Source organism: Poromitra crassiceps (genome assembly GCF_964638095.1).
Source record: "Poromitra crassiceps genome assembly, chromosome: 20".
NCBI classification, from domain to species: domain Eukaryota; kingdom Metazoa; phylum Chordata; class Actinopteri; order Beryciformes; family Melamphaidae; genus Poromitra; species Poromitra crassiceps.
This window is the reverse complement of record NC_139637.1, coordinates 4,699,547-4,717,963: the sequence shown is the minus strand read 5'-3', so window position 1 is coordinate 4,717,963 and position 18,417 is coordinate 4,699,547. Positions and strand designations below refer to the sequence as shown.

At 45.1% G+C, this 18,417-nt stretch overlaps 2 protein-coding genes across 2 annotated transcripts in view; one reads left to right on the top strand and one right to left on the bottom strand.

Annotated features, from left to right (window-relative positions):
• Nucleotides 1-5,984, bottom strand: part of gdap1l1 (ganglioside induced differentiation associated protein 1-like 1) — a gene marked incomplete at its 3' end in the record, with an annotated part of 366,738 nt that extends 360,754 nt beyond the window's left edge. Inside the window, exon 1 of the mRNA XM_083657072.1 lies at nt 5,793-5,984. Within this exon, the coding sequence (XP_083513198.1) occupies nt 5,793-5,975 (183 nt within the window). The 5' untranslated portion in view covers nt 5,976-5,984. The remainder of the gene's footprint in view (nt 1-5,792) is intronic.
• Nucleotides 5,985-8,546: 2,562 nt separating this feature from the next.
• jph2 (junctophilin 2) overlaps nt 8,547-18,417 on the top strand; it is a gene marked incomplete at its 5' end in the record, with an annotated part of 34,471 nt that continues 24,600 nt past the window's right edge. Inside the window, 2 exons of the mRNA XM_083656711.1 lie at nt 8,547-8,925; nt 10,312-11,128. Of these exons, the coding sequence (XP_083512837.1) occupies nt 8,547-8,925; nt 10,312-11,128 (1,196 nt within the window). The remainder of the gene's footprint in view (nt 8,926-10,311; nt 11,129-18,417) is intronic.

Below are 18,417 nucleotides of genomic sequence, written 5' to 3'. Positions count from 1 at the left end.
CGTTTTCTTTGTTTAGTTTTTTCAAGATAAATACCTAATGAAAAGGACCCGAGGTTCAACTCCCGTTGAGTTACTGTTTAGAGAGGCTGATTATAGGGGCCAGCGCTACCGCAGCTGACCACTGCGAGGCGCATTCTGTTTCCAAAAATGGCCGGAATGTCGTCTCTTTCCTTCCATGCTCTTTGGCAATACTGGCTAGGCTTCTTCTTCTTTTCTTTTTTTTACAGTAGCACAATGGCCTCTTCTAGCTGATGAGCAGGAAAGATGAGACAGTAAAAACAACAACACCCTCCTCTTTTTCCAAAGAATCAAGAAGCGTCAGAAGTCAAATAAAGACAAAAAGGGGGGTTGTGTTGTGTACCGGTACTCACACCATGTTTCTATATGATTATTGATCTTTGGGGGAGATGCGAGAAGCGATACGAAAAATGTGCACCCAGAGAAGTCTCCAGCGTCGAATTGAAAAGCAGAGGGAAAGCAGTAAGGTGATCGATTATCCGCTTTAAAGTAATAAAAAAGGAACATAAAACAAACAAAACCCACAAATTGCATTCTCTGTCGTAAGGAGGTTTTACAATATGACTAAAGTGGTTAAATACAGTTATGAGGGATGGTAGAGAGAGGAGGGAAGAGACAAGTGTGTATAAACTGACGCTTGTGTTTTATAGGCTTAAGCCGCATTGTTTGTGTGGTTTGGCAAAGTAATGAGATGCTTTACAGCGCGCTAAGGTTTGGGCAGAAAGTGTGGATGTGTTACGAGCGGCATAAAAGACAAGCTAAGGTCCATGGAGAGCTGTTCTTACTGAGTAATATAAGATTCATGACAGGAGATGACACTTAGGGTGAAAAGAGTTGTGCCCACTGTGGGAGAAAAGGAACAACATGTGAGTTTTGCTTTACATGGCCAGACATGGTTTCATAATGAAAGGAAAGAAATGTGAAAGCACACACTGATTTAAAGGGGTACGGTTCGATCCCCGGGACTGGCAGGATAGATAAATCCGAGTTGGGGAAAGTGAAAAGGCAGCGCTTGCTCCTCGCTCGTTACCACCACTCAGGTGCCCTTGGGCAAGGCCCTTAACCCCCGACCGCTCCAGTGGAGCTGCTCAGTGGACAGGAGAGCACACTGTGGTTACACTGGTCAGTGGAGCTGCTCAGTGGACAGAAGATCACACTGTGGTTACACTGGTCAGTGGAGCTGCTCAGTGGACAGGAGAGCACACTGTGGTTACACTGGTCAGCTTGCTGGTGTGAATGTGATCAGGAAAAAGAGAAACATTGCTCTCAGGAATCTCCCCTGAATAAATACGTTATAATGAATCAAATAAAATAATAAACTTAATAAATAAGTTAAAAAGCAGCACAGTAAGTATTAAAGTACAGCACAGCCACTGGTTTGGTTTGGAAAGTCTGGAGGGACGTCTGTCTGCACTGATGTAGGAATGTTCTGTATCGATGTTCTGAATGTACCAATGCAATCGCAAAATACAACGAAGAAAAAAGGCTTTTGAAGTCTGCATCGAAAATCAACATCTCCTTTAGAAATAATGTCAAATATTTCATGTTCCCAGTCTCGGCGACACGGTGGGTTCCCCCTCAGTCCGGCCCTCAGCAATACAATCACTGTTGCATTGCAACAACAGTTTGCTACATATTTATTTCAGTCACTCCTCAGCACAAATGCTGAGCTAAATGCTAAGTAGCTCTGCTGCCTGGTAAGACATTCTCACAGGAAGAGGTATCAAACTGACTGCACGTATTAGTTACCTCGACTGTAGGCTTATAAACCATATTTGCTGAGTGACAATACGTAATTACAGTGGAATTAACAAAGAGCATTAATGCCATTATGACTCATTCCTGATTTGAGCATACTAACAATTCTTTAATTCTACCAAATCTGATCAGACTGAGCGGATCATGATTGGCCTCCGGACATACTGTGCTATTCCCCTTATTCTTTGCCCATACAAGGACGCATGACGTCATTTCATAATCGTCTTTCCGGTTTTAAACACGGAAGTAGAGTACGCCTACCGCAGTCATTTAGACTTGCCAAAAAGCTGTTTTCAAGCTAAAAAAAACCCAAACTGTTTTAAAGTTTTAATATCTGTCGGGTGAGAACGTAACATATATGTGACCAGTTTATCAGAATAACACCTATTGGAAATCTTTAACGAGCAGCGAGGACCGGGAGCGCTGGCTGTGCTGACACCGGTCAGACTAGCTATCTGTCAAACCCCACTGTAGTTAGGCTACTGGCAGTGAGAAAACACTGTCAACGTGCTTTTGTAACTAACGTTAAATGCCGACTGGGTAGGCCTACAGCCATCGGCTCCTCGCAGCAGTAACGTTATGAACATGTAACTGAAGTTGGCCGCAGTGTAGCTTAATTCTGAATGTTGCCAAACTTCATTCACACTGACGTTTTATTTTGGAAAATGGCCGCCAACTAGCGCTGAACCGGAAGAACAAATACGTTGCGTCGAACGCGGAAGAGAGAAAAAGTGGGCGTGGTGAATAAGGTGAATAGAACAGCAGGGACTGTAAAAAGAGATCTCACTCCTCTAGAGAACAGAACAATAGCATCCTATCTTTGTGAAGAAGAGACCGGTGTCATTAGATGCCCAGGGAATTGTATTGAAGTCTGGTTAATCAGAAATGCCTATTAACCCTTTACTATAGTTTAATCTATCCATATATTACATACTGCAATATAATCTGGGGAGCAACTTATCACCTTCACAAGCTTTATTTATTACAGAAAAGGTTTTGTAGAATTTGAACTTTCAGTGACTGGATTGCTCATTCAGATCCGCTCTTTAAACAGTTAAATATCTTAACAATTTTCAATTTAAATAAGTACTTAACATGTATTTTTATTTTCAATGTATTGTCCCAGGATGTTTCCACTCCCTTGCCCTGTAAAGCTTTTTTTCAGGTAAATTGCAACGTTCACAATATCAACACTAGACAAGCCAAGTTGTTACACCTCCCATTTTACCGCACTGGACTCTGTCAGTTCTCTATCAGATATAGGGGTGTCCAGATATGGAACAATATTTATCATCTTGTATCCCAGTCCAAATCTCTCAATCATTTCAAACACAAATTTAAGATCTATCTGATGAACCTAACTTAATTCTACCGCCCACATACACCCTTTCACACACAGCACACCCACACTTTTTTATGTTTTTCTTTTATTCAGTTTTATTTCTGTTTTTAATGTATTGATTGTGTATTGATAAGAGGTGACATCATGTTTACAAGCTCTCTCGGGTTTTTTAGATGTTCACCTGCACAATATGTAGGCAAATGTGTATGTTTGTTATATTATGTTTTAAATGAGTGCAAATAAATAAACTTAAACTTAAACTTAGGGACGTACAAGCCGAAGTGTCGAAGGTGTCAATATCCACCCTGCAGCCCTTCATCGATCTGTGCATCTGCCCTCGAAATGTGCTGTAACTCTGAAGTAGCAACTCCAACCTCCACCTGTTTCCATCCACATCCTATCTGTTGTGTTCACAATGCGTCCTTCATGTCTGTCGGGTGGACTGACACCCCTCTCTGCTCACCTTGGCAGCACAGTTAGCAGGTAGTCACGAGGCCTTTATGAGAATAGAGGAATGGTTTGTGCAGCGACGCAGCTTCTCTTCCGTCCTCAGAAACTTGCTGAGGCACACACAGACGCGCGGATACAATTCCCTGGGCATCTAATGACGCCGGTCTCTTCTTCACAAAGATAGGATGCTATTGTTCTGTTCTCGAGAGGAGTGAGCTCTCTTTTTACAGTCTCTGCTCTCTTACATCATTATTATCACTTGCTCAATGTCTCGTCATGGACGGATTATTTACCGCGTTATTTATTTTAATACTTTTCGGGGGAAATGGAGAGTGTTTCGCAGGTCACAAAAGATTCACTTGATATACACACAAAACCACAATCTTTCAATGCAGAAGGATCATTTTTACAAGTCGAATTACAAGTATTTGTATTATATTACACATTTGGTACAATACAATACTGGTGGAGCGGGGAATCGAGTGTATGTCCAAAGCATGCTTCAGCTTGCATAACATTTAAAGGAACACTCTGCCCATTTTCAACCAGCTTTGTATCATTAGAACATCAGTAGTATATCAGAAAACTGTAAACTGTTTTGAAGTCTGTCATTTAATTTGACAGTTATTGAGTGTTAAAGTGTGGACCAGTGACATCACTGGTCCACACTAACTCAAATTAATAACTCATTAACTCAAATCAACTCTCAATAACTGTCAGACTAGATGAATTATGAATAGTTTGGCAGTTATTGAGAGTTGATTTGAGTTAATGAGTTATTAATTTGAGTTAGTGTGGACCAGTGATGTCACTGGTCCACACTTTAACACTCAATAACTGTCAAATTAAATGACAGACTTCAAAACAGTTTACAGTTTTCTGATATACTACTGATGTTCTAATGATACAAAGCTGGTTGAAAATGGGCGGAGTGTTCCTTTAATGTCACACTGTCACGCAGCATTTTAGGAGATCAACACAGTCACGATAGTAAGAATTCAGCGCGGCAGTGTTGCTCGGCATCTTTCAAGAAAATACATACCCAAAATGTCTCTTCCTTTGCAGCACAGTCGCACGTGATAGTATAAAAAGAAATCTCCAGCTGTCTGAGTCCAGGATTGAGGTGATAATCACGACACCGAGCTGGTGTTTACCGCTCGGGGCTGCGTGACAAGAGGCCAAATCAATCAGCAGTTCACTGTGAGTGGCTGCGAGCCAGCATCTATATAGCCTTATGGCTGACAAGAGAGGCTGAAGTCCAACCTTCACCAGAAGCCGAGGAGAGAGCGAGCATCGACTCAAGGTTGTTGGTCTACAGCGGAAAGGAATATTATAACGCCACCGTTTGACTCATAAACATAGTTGTATCGTCACGATGGACAATCCGTGCATAATAGAGCTACAGCCACTTTGAGCACACCTGCAGAAATCTGTTTTCAGCATCTTTGCATTACAAGAATGATATCGAAGCGAGACCTTTGCACGACATAAAAGTAGTCACAAAAGTAGAAACCGTTTCATCGTGAAGGCTTGAGTTCATGAGTTCACACACACACACACACACACACACACACACACACACACACACACACACACACACACACACAGACTAGATGTTTGTGAACTGAAGTGAGGCCTTCATAGCCTCGTATCGCACAGAGCATGGGGTTATGCAGTGGTTTGATCAGTCTGGATGCAACATGATGTTATCCTCCATGTCCATTTAGAGGTAGTGAACCGTATTCTTAAAAAGATGGCAAATTCCATAGAGAAGGCAACGAATACGGTTCAGCTCAAGACAGAAAGGGGGACGCTTTGGTTTGCTTTGCACAAAGAGAGATACCATCATTTTCAATCAATTATTTAGGTTGTCAGGTGGTTTAGGTTGATCACCTCGTTCACACAACGCTATATAAGGGGACAGAAGCTAACAGCTTATGGGGATTCGCAGGGCAATTCACCCGCTGCTATGACATTAGCATATTGATCATCAATTCAGCTAGGCTATTATGTGGAGGACATGTGCCCCATCATGCTGCAGCGCGTTCCTACAACGGCTCAAAATCATATTCATATTCCGGAGCGTTATTGTGCCATAATAACGCACAAAAACATGCTTTGCTCATAACAGACACAGGGGGAGCTCCATGCTGTGGTGTGACATGCAGGAGACGTGCTGGAGACACCATTTTCAGGCTGCTGGTGGTGGTGTGTTTTTTTTTACCTTCTGGGAGGTGAAAGACTGCGTCCAGTGGTACAGAACCAGCCTGTCTTTGGAGAAAGGTTTGGGCTCCGCGGCCGGTTCCTCGCTCTCCTCCCCGTCTGTTGTGACTTTGCCGTCTTCGTCCATGGCTGAGATGGGCCACCAGCTACAGTTGGTGGGGGTAACATTGTTGGAAGACGCCATGACAGAGCGTTTTGTGCGTGTGTGAGAGGACCAGGGAGGGAGAGAGCGAGCGAGAGATGGAGGGAGGGAGGGAGGAGGGGAGAGAGAGAGAGTGAGAGAGAGGGGGGGGGGGGGGAGAGAGAGAGCAAAGGATTTCAGCACCACGAACAGAGCATCATCGATTCACCGCGGCAGCATCAGACAGTGTGGGACAGCTCCGGTGCTGAAATCCTGCTTCAGTTGAAAAGGAAACGAAAGAGAAAGGGAAGGGAACCCCCCGCACAGCCTAATCCATATGCAGAGGAGCCACTCAGGCTACTCGAGCGTGCCGGTCGTGCGTGCGCACTTGCAATTAAATCGATGTGTGGTGTGTGTGGGGCCGTATCACATCACATCACATGATAAGCTACGCACAAACATGCGCCGTGGAACCCCCCCTACATGCGATGCGCGCAGCAGCAGGCAGGGGGCGCTGCTTGTGATGGGCGCTTCAGCGGAAGGTCAACCCGCCGCCCGTAAGGACAGCCAGCCAGCTGTGGGCCAGAGAGCAGAGGCTCTGCTGCTGACTGGGCTTCATAGATTTTTGGAAAGGGTTACATAGGCTACAGTAGCCAGGCCGATGTCACCAACTGTGTGTGTGTGTGTGTGTGTGTGTGTGTGTGTGTGTGTGTGTGTGTGTGTGTGTGTGTGTGTGTGTGTGCGTGCGTGTGCGTGTGCGTGTGTGTGTGTGTTGGAAAGGGTTACATAGGCTACAGTAGCCAGGCCGATGTCACCAACTGGGTGTGTGTGTGTGTGTGTGTGTGTGTGTGTGTGTGTGTGTGTGTGTGTGTGTGTGTGTGTGTGTGTGTGCGTGTGCGTGTGCGTGTGCGTGTGCGTGTGCGTGTGCGTGTGCGTGTGTGTGTGTGTGTGTGTTGGAAAGGGTTACATAGGCTACAGTAGCCAGGCCGATGTCACCAACTGTGTGTGTGTGTGTGTGTGTGTGTGTGTGTGTGTGTGTGTGTGTGTGTGTGTGTGTGTGTGTGTGTGTGTGTGTGTGTGTGTGTGTGTGTGTGTGTGTGTGTGTGTGTGTGTGTGTGTGTGTGTTGGAAAGGGTTACATAGGCTACAGTAGCCAGGCCGGTGTCACCAACAGTGTGTGTGTGTGTGTGTGTGTGTGTGTGTGTGTGTGTGTGTGTGTGTGTGTGTGTGTGTGTGTGTGTGTGTGTGTGTGTGTGTGTGTGTGTGTGTGTGTGTGTGTGTGTGTGTGTGTGTGTGTGTGTGTGTGTATTTCAATAAGCTCCAAACCAGTATCCTACAAACTGATTACAACGGGGAGCTGAAAGGGCATATTGCAATTACTGACTTTCCCCAGCAGAGGGTGCGACGTGAGTGAAGTGCGGTGAAATAGCCTCATGTTATGACATCTACCAATAAAGAAAATGATAGATTATTTAATAAAATGTCAAATAAAAACAGCATTATGGGTAGATGAATTATCAGCAAATTGGCTATAGCAATTAGGGTAATTCTAATGTATGTATGTATGTCCCATCACAATAATAATATCCCCTAATAGCCTACATTTTTCAAATGACATCCTCCTACTCTATATACATAACAAAACTATAGTAACTATAAGAATAGTAACAACATAGTGCTATCTGTAGTAGATAAAATACCACAAAAGGGCAGTCTAAAACGCACTAATGAGTTCTATAACCGCAATAGGAATATTATGGAAACATTACATTCAATAGGATAAAAACAATTAAACTATTATATTAAACCAATCTAAAGCCACTATTGAGTAGCCTATATCACAGACACTCTATAAGTCCCACAGGAATATGAAAGGAATCTTTGGTGTTTTTGGCTATTATTTATCAGTGAATTAATAATTGTGTCCAAGCTTGATTTAGCTCAATTGTATTGGAGAAAAGGTTTAAACCATTGGTTCAAACAGAGCAGCTCCTACACCGCATGCAGAGCACACCCAGTCCCCAAGTGGAAGACTCCTTGCAGGCAGCAGAGGAAAGGATTGGGCTGTATTTTTGGAAGGGTGTGTGTGTGTGGATTGGTCGCCTTGTTAGGTCTGCTGAAATATTCCCAACAGCAGCTAGCGCACTGTCAGGAGATAGCAGGGTGGCAGGGACAGGGGGAAAAGGGGCTTTTCTCTGCGGCCACCTGGAAAGCCATGTAAGATCCCTATGGCTTAGGAATAATATCGAATAAGCCATCCAATTCAAGAACGGGTAATTGGAGCCACATTAACTTTACGCAGCAATACATCAAGTTTCACGACTGAAATCGGCGAATCCAAGACCGGAAACACTGGAGTAATCCAAAGAAAGAGCAAGAGAGGAGTAAATAAAGAGATTGAAGTTTGTGCGTAAAGTGTGCAGTCAGTGCGCCCGCGGAGCTACATGGAAACGCTCAGAAACCCCCAAAGCAACTCGAAAACAAGACATCCACACAACAAGTGCAGTGCCAAGGATATCTCCGATCAGTTTTGATGTCAGGTGAAGGTGAACTCAGACTGACAGAGATTGTATTGTATTTTTGATTCACTTTCTGATCGGCGCGTAAAAAAGGCTGCCTGCAGCGAGCCGAAGGTATGAGCGGAGGTCGCTTTGAGTTCGACGACGGCGGAGCGTATTGTGGAGGCTGGGAGGGGGGCAAAGCCCACGGGCATGGCATCTGCACCGGACCCAAAGGCCAGGGCGAGTTCTCCGGCTCCTGGAACTACGGCTTCGAGGTGGTGGGAGTGTACACCTGGCCCAGCGGGAACACCTACGAGGGCTACTGGGCGCAGGGGAAGCGTCACGGGCTGGGTGTCGAAACCAAGGGACACTGGATTTACAAAGGGGAATGGACTCACGGCTTCAAGGGGAGATACGGCGGCCGCCTCAGTGTCGGGAGCGGAGCAAAGTACGAGGGCACGTGGAATAACGGACTTCAAGATGGATATGGCACAGAAACCTATGCTGATGGAGGTGAGATGTCAGAGGTCATGTTTATTTTTTATTTTTTTAATCATGCGCTTTTATTATAATAATTGTGGTAATAAAAACAATATAACTTCCCATATGGATGTGTATTTTAGTAGCCGTTACAGATGTTATGAAATCTGTAGTTCTATTACAATATTGTTAATATGAGAGGTCATGTTTTTTTTTAATCATGCGCTTTTATTATAATAATTGTGGTAATAAAAACAGTATAGCTTCCCATATGGATGTGTATTTTAGTTGCAGTTGCAGATGTTATGAAATCTGTAGTTTTATTACAATATTGTTAATATGAGAGAGTGGTTCACTCCAGCATGCAGCATCAGAAGCATTGAACCCAAGTGTTGCCATATGGTCGGCTCCACCAAGCCCACTGCAGGAGACCTGCTGGTGACAAGTCCTGGTGGCAACAACCAGGACACACAGGCCTTATGCTGCCACCACCACCAGCACCAGCAGCATCATATATAATTCAGGAGGTCCTTGGATTTTATGGTCTGTGCAGCCAGAAGCAAATCTCAGTCTGCTGCTGTCAGTCAAAAGGTGCTCGCAGCTTATTTGAAATCTAACCCCAGGAGAGACTGTTTTCCTTTCACTAAGCGGAAACTGTGCCATCAAGAATGTGTCGTTAACAGACCTGCCAGGTTAGATGAAGGCTACGTGACAAACAAAATGACTTCCATTCCGACATCATGCGAGTCTTAATATGTGCAACATTTTGAGATGATTCTTTCAAACCAGGAGTGAAAGGATCCTATAGTTAGCCAGTAGGACCATAATAGTTTGAGTGAAGTTGTTCATCCACAAATCTTCTCTGGAAACCATCTTGGTTGCCTGCCTATTTCCCCCCATGTCGTCCGATTGAAACCTGTTGAGGAGACGAAACACGTTAGCCAAGTCAAATCGATTGTGATGATTCCTGCCTGTACAATAGCTGTGGTTCCCCTGGTGAACAGCTGACTCATCAGCTTTGGACCCCGGTCAGTTTGAGGCTGTGTTGAGGCGCTGGTCGGTGGTGATGTGATAGCAGCAGATGTCAGGATGTAAGAATAGCCCAGCAGCACCGTGCCCTCCTGGCCTCACGGGCCGAGGCCCGTCACAGGAATCCAGACATGTGTCCATTTGAACATGAGAGCAGAGACCCCCAAGATGAGTTTATGGTGGTGGGGGGGGGGGGGGGGGGGGGGGGCACAAATGCATTGGTCAGAAATGCAGTCTTTTCTATTCATATTTCTGAAATTCTGCCAGAGATAATAGTAATATTACTCCTTATCCATGAGCTTTCTTGTCCAAATGATAATGCTTCTATCTGGTGCAGACACAATGAAAAAAAAAAAACCCTGTTGATGTTAAAATCCTGTGTGTCTCAAGGCACTTTCCAGGGCCAGTTCACCGGCGGGATGCGGCACGGCTATGGCGTTCGTCAGAGCGTGCCCTACGGCATGGCGGCGGTGGTCCGCTCGCCTCTGCGTACCTCCCTGACCTCCCTCCGCAGCGAGCACAGCAACGGCACCATCCTGCAGCAGGACGTCCCCGTCATCACCGCCACCAACGCCTCGGGCCAGCAGACGCCCGTCACCACCCCCACCCACCTGGGACCGTCCCGCGGGGGCTTCGCCCTCACGCTGCAGGTGGACCCGGAGCTGGTCAAACCCAAGAAGAAGGGTCTGTTCCGCCGGGGCTCGCTGCTGGGCGTGCTGAAGAAGTCGGACTCGCGCACCTCGCTGTCCAGCCAGAAGAGCAAGATCAGCTTCCTGAGGACCGAGTCGGCGCTCAGCTCCAACGCCAGCGACGCCAACTCCACCATCAGCATCGGGGACGACAGTCTGGCCGGAGCGGAGGACTTCCCCCCGGTGGAGGCCGACATCGACGCCACCACCACCGAGGTCTACATGGGCGAGTGGAAGAACGACAAGCGCTCGGGCTACGGAATAAGCGAACGGTCCAGCGGGCTGAAGTACGAGGGCGAGTGGGTGGACAACCAGAGACACGGCTACGGCTGCACCACCTTCGCCGAGGGAGGGAAGGAGGAGGGCAAGTACATGAACAACATGCTGGTGAAGGCCATGAAGAAGAGGGTGATCCAGCTGAAGGGCACCAAGATCAAGCACAAGGTGGAGCGTGCGCTGGAGGGCGCGCAGAGAGCCGCCGCCATCGCCAAGCAGAAGGCAGAGATCGCTGCCTCCAGGTAAGAAGAAGAAGAAACGTGTCTTCAGAGTGGATGATGTGTTTTGTCAAAGCTGTGTGTTCCGTAGAGCCCCTGCAACAATAACGAGGATGACGGGGCATCCGGGGAGTGCAGCGGTAAATTCCCTGCCTACCAACATGAAGGGTCGCCGGTTCGATCCCCCCATGTTGCCTCTGGCTTGGTGGGGCGTCCATCCAGGCATGGCGGTGGGGGGATGCTAAAAAGTTACAGAGGGTGATGGTTTATCTACAGACCAGTGAGTGAGTTGCAGTGAGGATATAATAGCAATGAAAAGATACACCTCATTCAGAATCGCCCGCATTGACCACACTGGCTGCCAGTCACAGTGTTTCCCTACACAACCAAAAGCGAGTCACTACTTCCACATCATGTCATGTGACAGTAATGAGCGCAGTGGTGTATAAAGTACTCGAAAACCATACTTGAGTAAAAGTAAAGATATCTTCCCAGAAAAAGACTTTGGTAAAAGTCAAAGTCACTCATTAGAATATTACTTGAATAAAAGTCTTAAAGTACTTGATATTTTCTGTACTTAAAGGAACACTCTGCCCATTTTCAACCAGCTTTGTATCATTAGAACATCAGTAGTATATCAGAAAACTGTAAACGGTTTTGAATTAACATTAACTCAAATCAACTCTCAATAACTGTCAAACTAGATGAATGACTTCAAAACCGTTTCCAGTTTGAGAGTTGATTTGAGTTAATGAGTTATTAATTTGAGTTAGTGTGGACCAGTGATGTCACTGGTCCACACTTTAACACTCAATAACTGTCAAATTAAATGACAGACTTCAAAACCGTTTACAGTTTTCTGATATACTACTGATGTTCTAATGATACAAAGCTGGTTGAAAATGGGCGGAGTGTTCCTTTAAGTATCAAAAGTAATTTTCTGATATTAAATGTACTTAAGTATTGAAAGTAAAAAGTACAAGTAAATGCTGCTAACAAAATCAAGCAAAAGACATGCCTGGGCTTGAGTGGAAGTCTATTTCTTCTTCTTGACTTTTATAGCCGCTGGCAAACAATGTTATGTTGCATTACAGCCACCAAATGGAATGACGTGTCGATCGTGATCAACGTAACTTGCAAGCTAGGAGCACTGATTTGCCAAACCTGATTGCTTGCAGGCTACGCAATTTCTTCTGATTTTACTTTGTAACTAAGATGCTTGGGGGAAATGTAGTGGAGTAAAAGTGAAAGTTGACAGAAATATAAATACTCAAGTAAAGTACAGATACTCAGAAAAAATACTTAAGTATTTATACTTTGTTACATTACACCACTGAATGAGCGAGTCACTACTTCCACATCATGTCATGTGACAGTAATGAGAGCAGTGGCTGAAGTGGCTGCACGGTTTTTCCACCCACTTCTGAATTCATTCATGTGACACAAATCATATCAGTACAAAGCCGTTGGGTGACTGCTACTGTAAGTTCCAGTGTTTTTTTTTCTTTAATATTTCCCCCCCGATTTTTTTAATCCCATTTTTATCCCCCATTAGTGCTAATTTTAATTTATTTATCCTGGTTGCTGCTCCACCCTCTGCCGATCTGGGGAGAGCCGAAACTGGCATGCTTCCTCCGAAACTGGCTCCATGCTTCCTCCGAGACATGGCCAGTTGCCAGCCGCTTCTTTTCACCTGACAGGGGAAGCTTCACCGGTAGGACATAGCACGTGGGAGGATCACGCTATTCCAACCAGTTCCCCTCCCTCCGAACAGGTGCCCCTAACGACCAGAGGAGGCACCACATCAGCAACCAGGATATTGCATGTTTTGGTGAGGGGTTCCTATATGAAGGAAACCCCCAGGGGGCACGGGGAGAACATGTAAACTCCACACAGAAAGGCCCTTTTGATGACCCCACCCAGGCGGTGGGCACTCGAGGACACGCGGACGGGCACGCACTCCTTCAGCGCCCACGGCGTCCCAGGTGGGAATCGACCCAGGACCTTCTAGCTGTGAGGCGACAGCGCTTACCACTGCACCACCGTGCCCCGTGCCCCCCCCCCCCCCCAGTGTTGTAGTTCTGACTCAACATTTTCATTCCTCAGACTAGACTTGCTCTTGACAAAGGACTCACTTTTAGAGTAAGACTCAACTGTTGTTGACCCGTGACTCTACTTTCTGCTCAGTTTAGACTTTACAACGATTGCGGCGTGCTCAAAGAATGCAGAGAAAATAACTACTCCTTCACATCCGTCTTTTTTTTTCTTCCGTCTCTTCCTGGTTGCTAAATCTGTCTGTTTAACCCATTGATACCTGATGCAGCATTTGCGTGTATATCCCTCATTTGTGTGTGTATCCCTTTACTTTCTTAAAGGGATACACACACAAATGCTGCATCAGGTATCAATGGGTTAAAATGGTAGTTGGCATCGCAGAGCAGAACGTGTCAAAACCTGATTTTTAGGGAAGACTTTTTAAGATGTACTAAAGCACTTTGCACTCTGACATCAAGAGATCAATGTTTGCATTTCTTTTTTAAGTTTGCAAGACATCTTTACCCAGAAATCATATAATGTGACGTGAGTGAACTGCACACTCCTTAGACCTGAAGTCATTCTAAAAAGCTTTTGGCACTTATCGTTGGTGAGGCCATTTCTCTCTTCGTGGAGCACTTGCTTGTTTAGGCGAAAGTTTTCTATTTTGCTCTTAAGTTGCCATCCATCACTTCTTGTGCTCGGAGAAGATTTCCGGCCAGTAACCAACCGTCCGTCCATATTATACCCGACACCAAATAGGGCAAATCTATTTTCTTCTCTGTTATAGCTCCCAGTTTGATGATCAAATGGGGGTGTATTTTGTTTTGACATTAAATCAATTCAGACTCGAGCTCCGAGAACTTGTATGCAAATCTGGACTCGAGGTTTTAGTGACTCACCTACAACAAGCAAATGCATTCAAATTTAGATTGAGGGTTTTATTTCTGACACTTGACACTTGGTCGATTTGACGGTGCTTTCACTCCCTCATGGGGTTACAATGTTCAGAAACGTTGCGGCGTCTTTTACACTCGGGTTCAATGGAGCAACAAGCAATATGATGGTATCACTTTACACTTCACCCCCGTGGCTCGATGACACTCATCCCCTTGCCCCGATGACACGGACTCTGCAAGGGGAAAAAGGAGTCTCATGGCTTTCCTAGTGTCCTTACAGTACTTGCTAGTGCTCCACTTGATATGGACCATGGAAAGGTTGGATCTGGCTCAGTGGAATTCCGGGTTCAGATCCGACCCGAGGGCCTATGCCACATCTCCCTCTCTCTCTCCTGGTCCTATACCAGTCTCTCTCCAAGTCTGTTGAATGAAGGCGCCCCCAAAAATCATCTTAAAAACGGCCTCTGTATAGTTTGTCAACTCAAAGAAATGTTGAAGCTGAGGTAGTTTAGAAAATAAGTGTCTCTGTGAGTGAGTGCAGTCTCAGAGTTGCCTGTTTCATCAGTGAAATCATGAACTTGAGTTATGAACTCCAATCTGCCTTCAGAGATTGTTTTGTGATTTCAGAGTTGTGATTCTCACACCCTATTTACTGTAGCAAAACCTTATACGACTGTTTTTAGCCACTTAAAACATTTTCATAAATCTAACACCTCAGAAAAAGCTCAATCCTATCCACACACTTCTCTGATGAAGGTCCATTGTGCATTGTGCATGCGGATAGTATTCTTTTTTAACTTTCTAGTGTTATTATTATTATTATTATTATTATTACCTTTATTATTATTATTATTATTATTATTATTACCTGTATAGGTTTTTGGGTCACGAAGCCCATAGGCCTTTGTCCGGTGAACACGCAAATTTCCGGGCCCTACTGTGCGGCACGTGGGGGCGTGAAAAATCAGGGGGTGGACTTTACATGTCTTCTGGGCCCCCCTCTGCGAGTGGACACCACTTGTTTGCCCATCAGTCCTACAGATAACCCACAATGATTTTTTGTCATTTTCATGCCATTTTCTTGCAGTTCAAGCATGTTCCACAGTGTGGCACAGTCCCACATTACCCAATGGAAAATATGGTCCGTGCACACCGTGTGCACGTGTAGCACTTATGCTGGAATAAGTGTAAATAGGAGACATATATAATCAAGTATACAGTAGAGTATGGACTAGTTCCAGGTTTGACTATGGAGCTGGTGGAAGAGTAATGAACACACCGACACAGAACTGCAAGAACCGGTTTGTATTAGATCAACAAAATGAAAATGCATATGTAACCATGCAAAGAAGCCAGTTACATAAATTGACAACGCCACCTTGGGAATTTCACCCAAAGAGTTAAACCAAAGTTCAGTTTTACCCTTAAATGAAAAGCAGAGGCAAGATGTTCCAAGTATAACAAGGGTACATGTTTATTTAATGCACAAAGTCCAAGTTAAAAGGTTAACATGCTAAAAGGCTGGTTGTTTATAAATTAAAAACACATTTAGATAGTTCTAAATGGGAGCTGCTCAACGACCAGGAGGAGGGGTTAAGAGTCCCCAGAGAGGGAGCTAAAAGCTAAAATGCGATCCCAAATTAAGACTAGGTGGGGATACACTACAAACAGCACGGCAAACCAAAAACACAAACCCACAGATAACTAGGAACACGGGGATTCACACACTCAGCCCCTCTCAATGGGACAATTTCTCCACTCCTGGCCGGGACAACCTGCAGTCAGAACGTAACAATTAAAAACAGGCAGTGGTATAACAGAAAGTGAAATAGTACAACAAAATAAATAAAACAATAAAGAAAGGGCAAAACAGCAGCTGGCCGCTACTGTAAAGAGACAGGCGAAACACAAGTATTAATACATATATCTATATGTTCTGTGACAAATACCTCTATGAACATTTTACCTTCACAGAGAATAAAGCTCTTGGGATTCTCAAGCTGTGATGAATGTTCTAGGCCGCATGTTCACTTCTGCCTACAAACAGTCATGGTTAGACAGTAACAGTGGAAATAACCAGGAAGTACCTGCATACAAGTCACCCAACATACAACCTTACTCACATAGTGTCAGCAACCAAGCTCCAAGCAACCATTTCCAGGGAAAACCAAAGAGTGTGGGATAAGGACAGCTCAGCCCCACAAGACACAGTATTTATTGAGGTGCACCTAATTATCTAAGCAGCAGCACCTGGGCCTGGATGGGTGTAAATCACTAGGGAGGGAACCTGACTACAACATGGGCCAGCCCTCTAAGTTAGCCTGGCTACACAACAAAAAACACTTGAAAATAAATCAAGAAAAACAACAAATAAAGTAAATATAAAGAGGCCTTTTAGATAAAAAGAGTGGGTTTACACCTTCTGTAAAGTAGCACTACTAGTGGTGATTTCCGTTCAGTCCATTAATGTTCAAATCAATTCATTGAGTCAAATAATCACATTTCTATTCATTTCATTCCCATCTTCTTCCCCGTCATAAATACTATGCAATTGCACAATCCCATAAAGCCTTCAATTCAGTTCACACTATAAAGTGACTATTGTGACTAAAGTGCTTCAAGTTTGACAATTGTTATGACAATAATTGCACAACCCATATGACCTGTGTGCAATGAGGGAGAAGGGGAGAGAAAAAATGAGTAAAGACTAGTGTGTAAAGTTCTACCACCCAAGGGGAATGGGGCCTATGGTAGGAGTGAGTTAGGCTTGAGGCCTGCCCAGAGTTCAAGGTTCTTCTGGTTTAGCTCGCCATCCATTTAGCTCCAGCTATGAAGCCCATCCAGTATTCGCATGCACGGTTTCCTCCACAACAGCAGCAGTTCCTCAGATCAGACACTGTTGAGTGATGGCTTGATTACAATTTGCATATATAGTGAAGGCTGTAGTTGGCATGGTAGCTTAGCATTTATCTTGGCATGTAGCTTAGCATTTATCATTGCTGGTTTTAGCAATGATGGCAGAAGATTTCCATGCTTTCTGTAATGAGGATGCACTCACCCATGTGGTGTAAAAAGCAGTGTTGCATCCAGTTTCCAATATTCAGGTTCCAAATGTCCAATGTCAGTCAACGTGAACATGAGTCAAGGTTTGTGGCCTGCTTGCATCAAGGTGTGGGGTCTGCTCTCAGCAGGTGTGAGTGAGAGAGTGAGGCAGTGATTTCCTCTTCCCAGACCAAGAAAAGGGGGCGGGTGCAGGACTGAAGAGCCTGCAGCCGATTGGCTCAGGTGTTTGAGTTGACAGTTTTGCTTGTCCAATCATTATACAGGACTGTGGATAGGTGAGTGTGTATATGGCAGAATGTTCAATTCACCTGTGTTACACACGTCCCACATTACCCAATGGAAAATATGGTCCCTGCACACCGGAAGGAAACCATGTGATTGATGTGGCTGAAGATTACCCTCAATAGACTAGATGCACAAAATGAGTTCAGCTGCAGTACTTAATTGAAGCTGCACGTGGGGTTCCGTCTCGCTACTTGGGGGCGGGGCAGTGTAGGCTACTCAGAACAATCAAGGTGTAACTAGAGAACCCATAGTACATTGTCAAAGAGTTGTTTTCGTGCTATTTTCAATTACTGATTTTTACAGAATTGTGGTAAATGACACAAAGGTGACTTTGACAGAAGCGGACACAGCTTTAAGGCCATAACATTGCAGTGGATGCATAGAATGACTAAAGTTTTTGCACGTGTGTTCAGCCGGAGGTCCTGAACTAGTGTAGCGAATATCGCCTCATTCCGTTAAGCCATGCCAAAATGAGAGCCAATCAGGGTCGCTCAGAAGGCCGGGGTACAGCTAATTTGTCATAACATTGCAGCGGATGGATAGAATGACAAAAAATTTTGCACGTGTGTTCAGCCGGAGGTCCTGAACTAGTGTAGCGAATATCGCCTCATTCTGTTAAGCCATGCCAAGATGAGAGCCAATCAGGGTCGCTCAGAAGGCCGGGGAACAGCTAATTTGCCATAACATTGATGCGGATGGAGAGAATGACTAAATTCTTTGCACGTGTGTTCAGCCGGAGGTCCTGAACTACAATGATAACCTTAAATGGAAGTGGGCGAGGCCAAGGGGCGTCACCCCCCACCCTTCTGAGATCAATTTAGATAGTAAGTAGCCCTGGTGGCATGTGGGGACCTCAGGACGACATCCTGAGGGACTGTTTTGACCAAGTAGCATGGGAGGAGTTCAGAGCGGCAGGAGACCTGGGCGCGTACGCAGAGACGGTGTCATGCTTCATTAAGAAGTGTACCAACGACATAGTCCCCACAAAGAAAGTAAAAATAATGCCAAACCAAAAGCCCTGGATCAACAGCG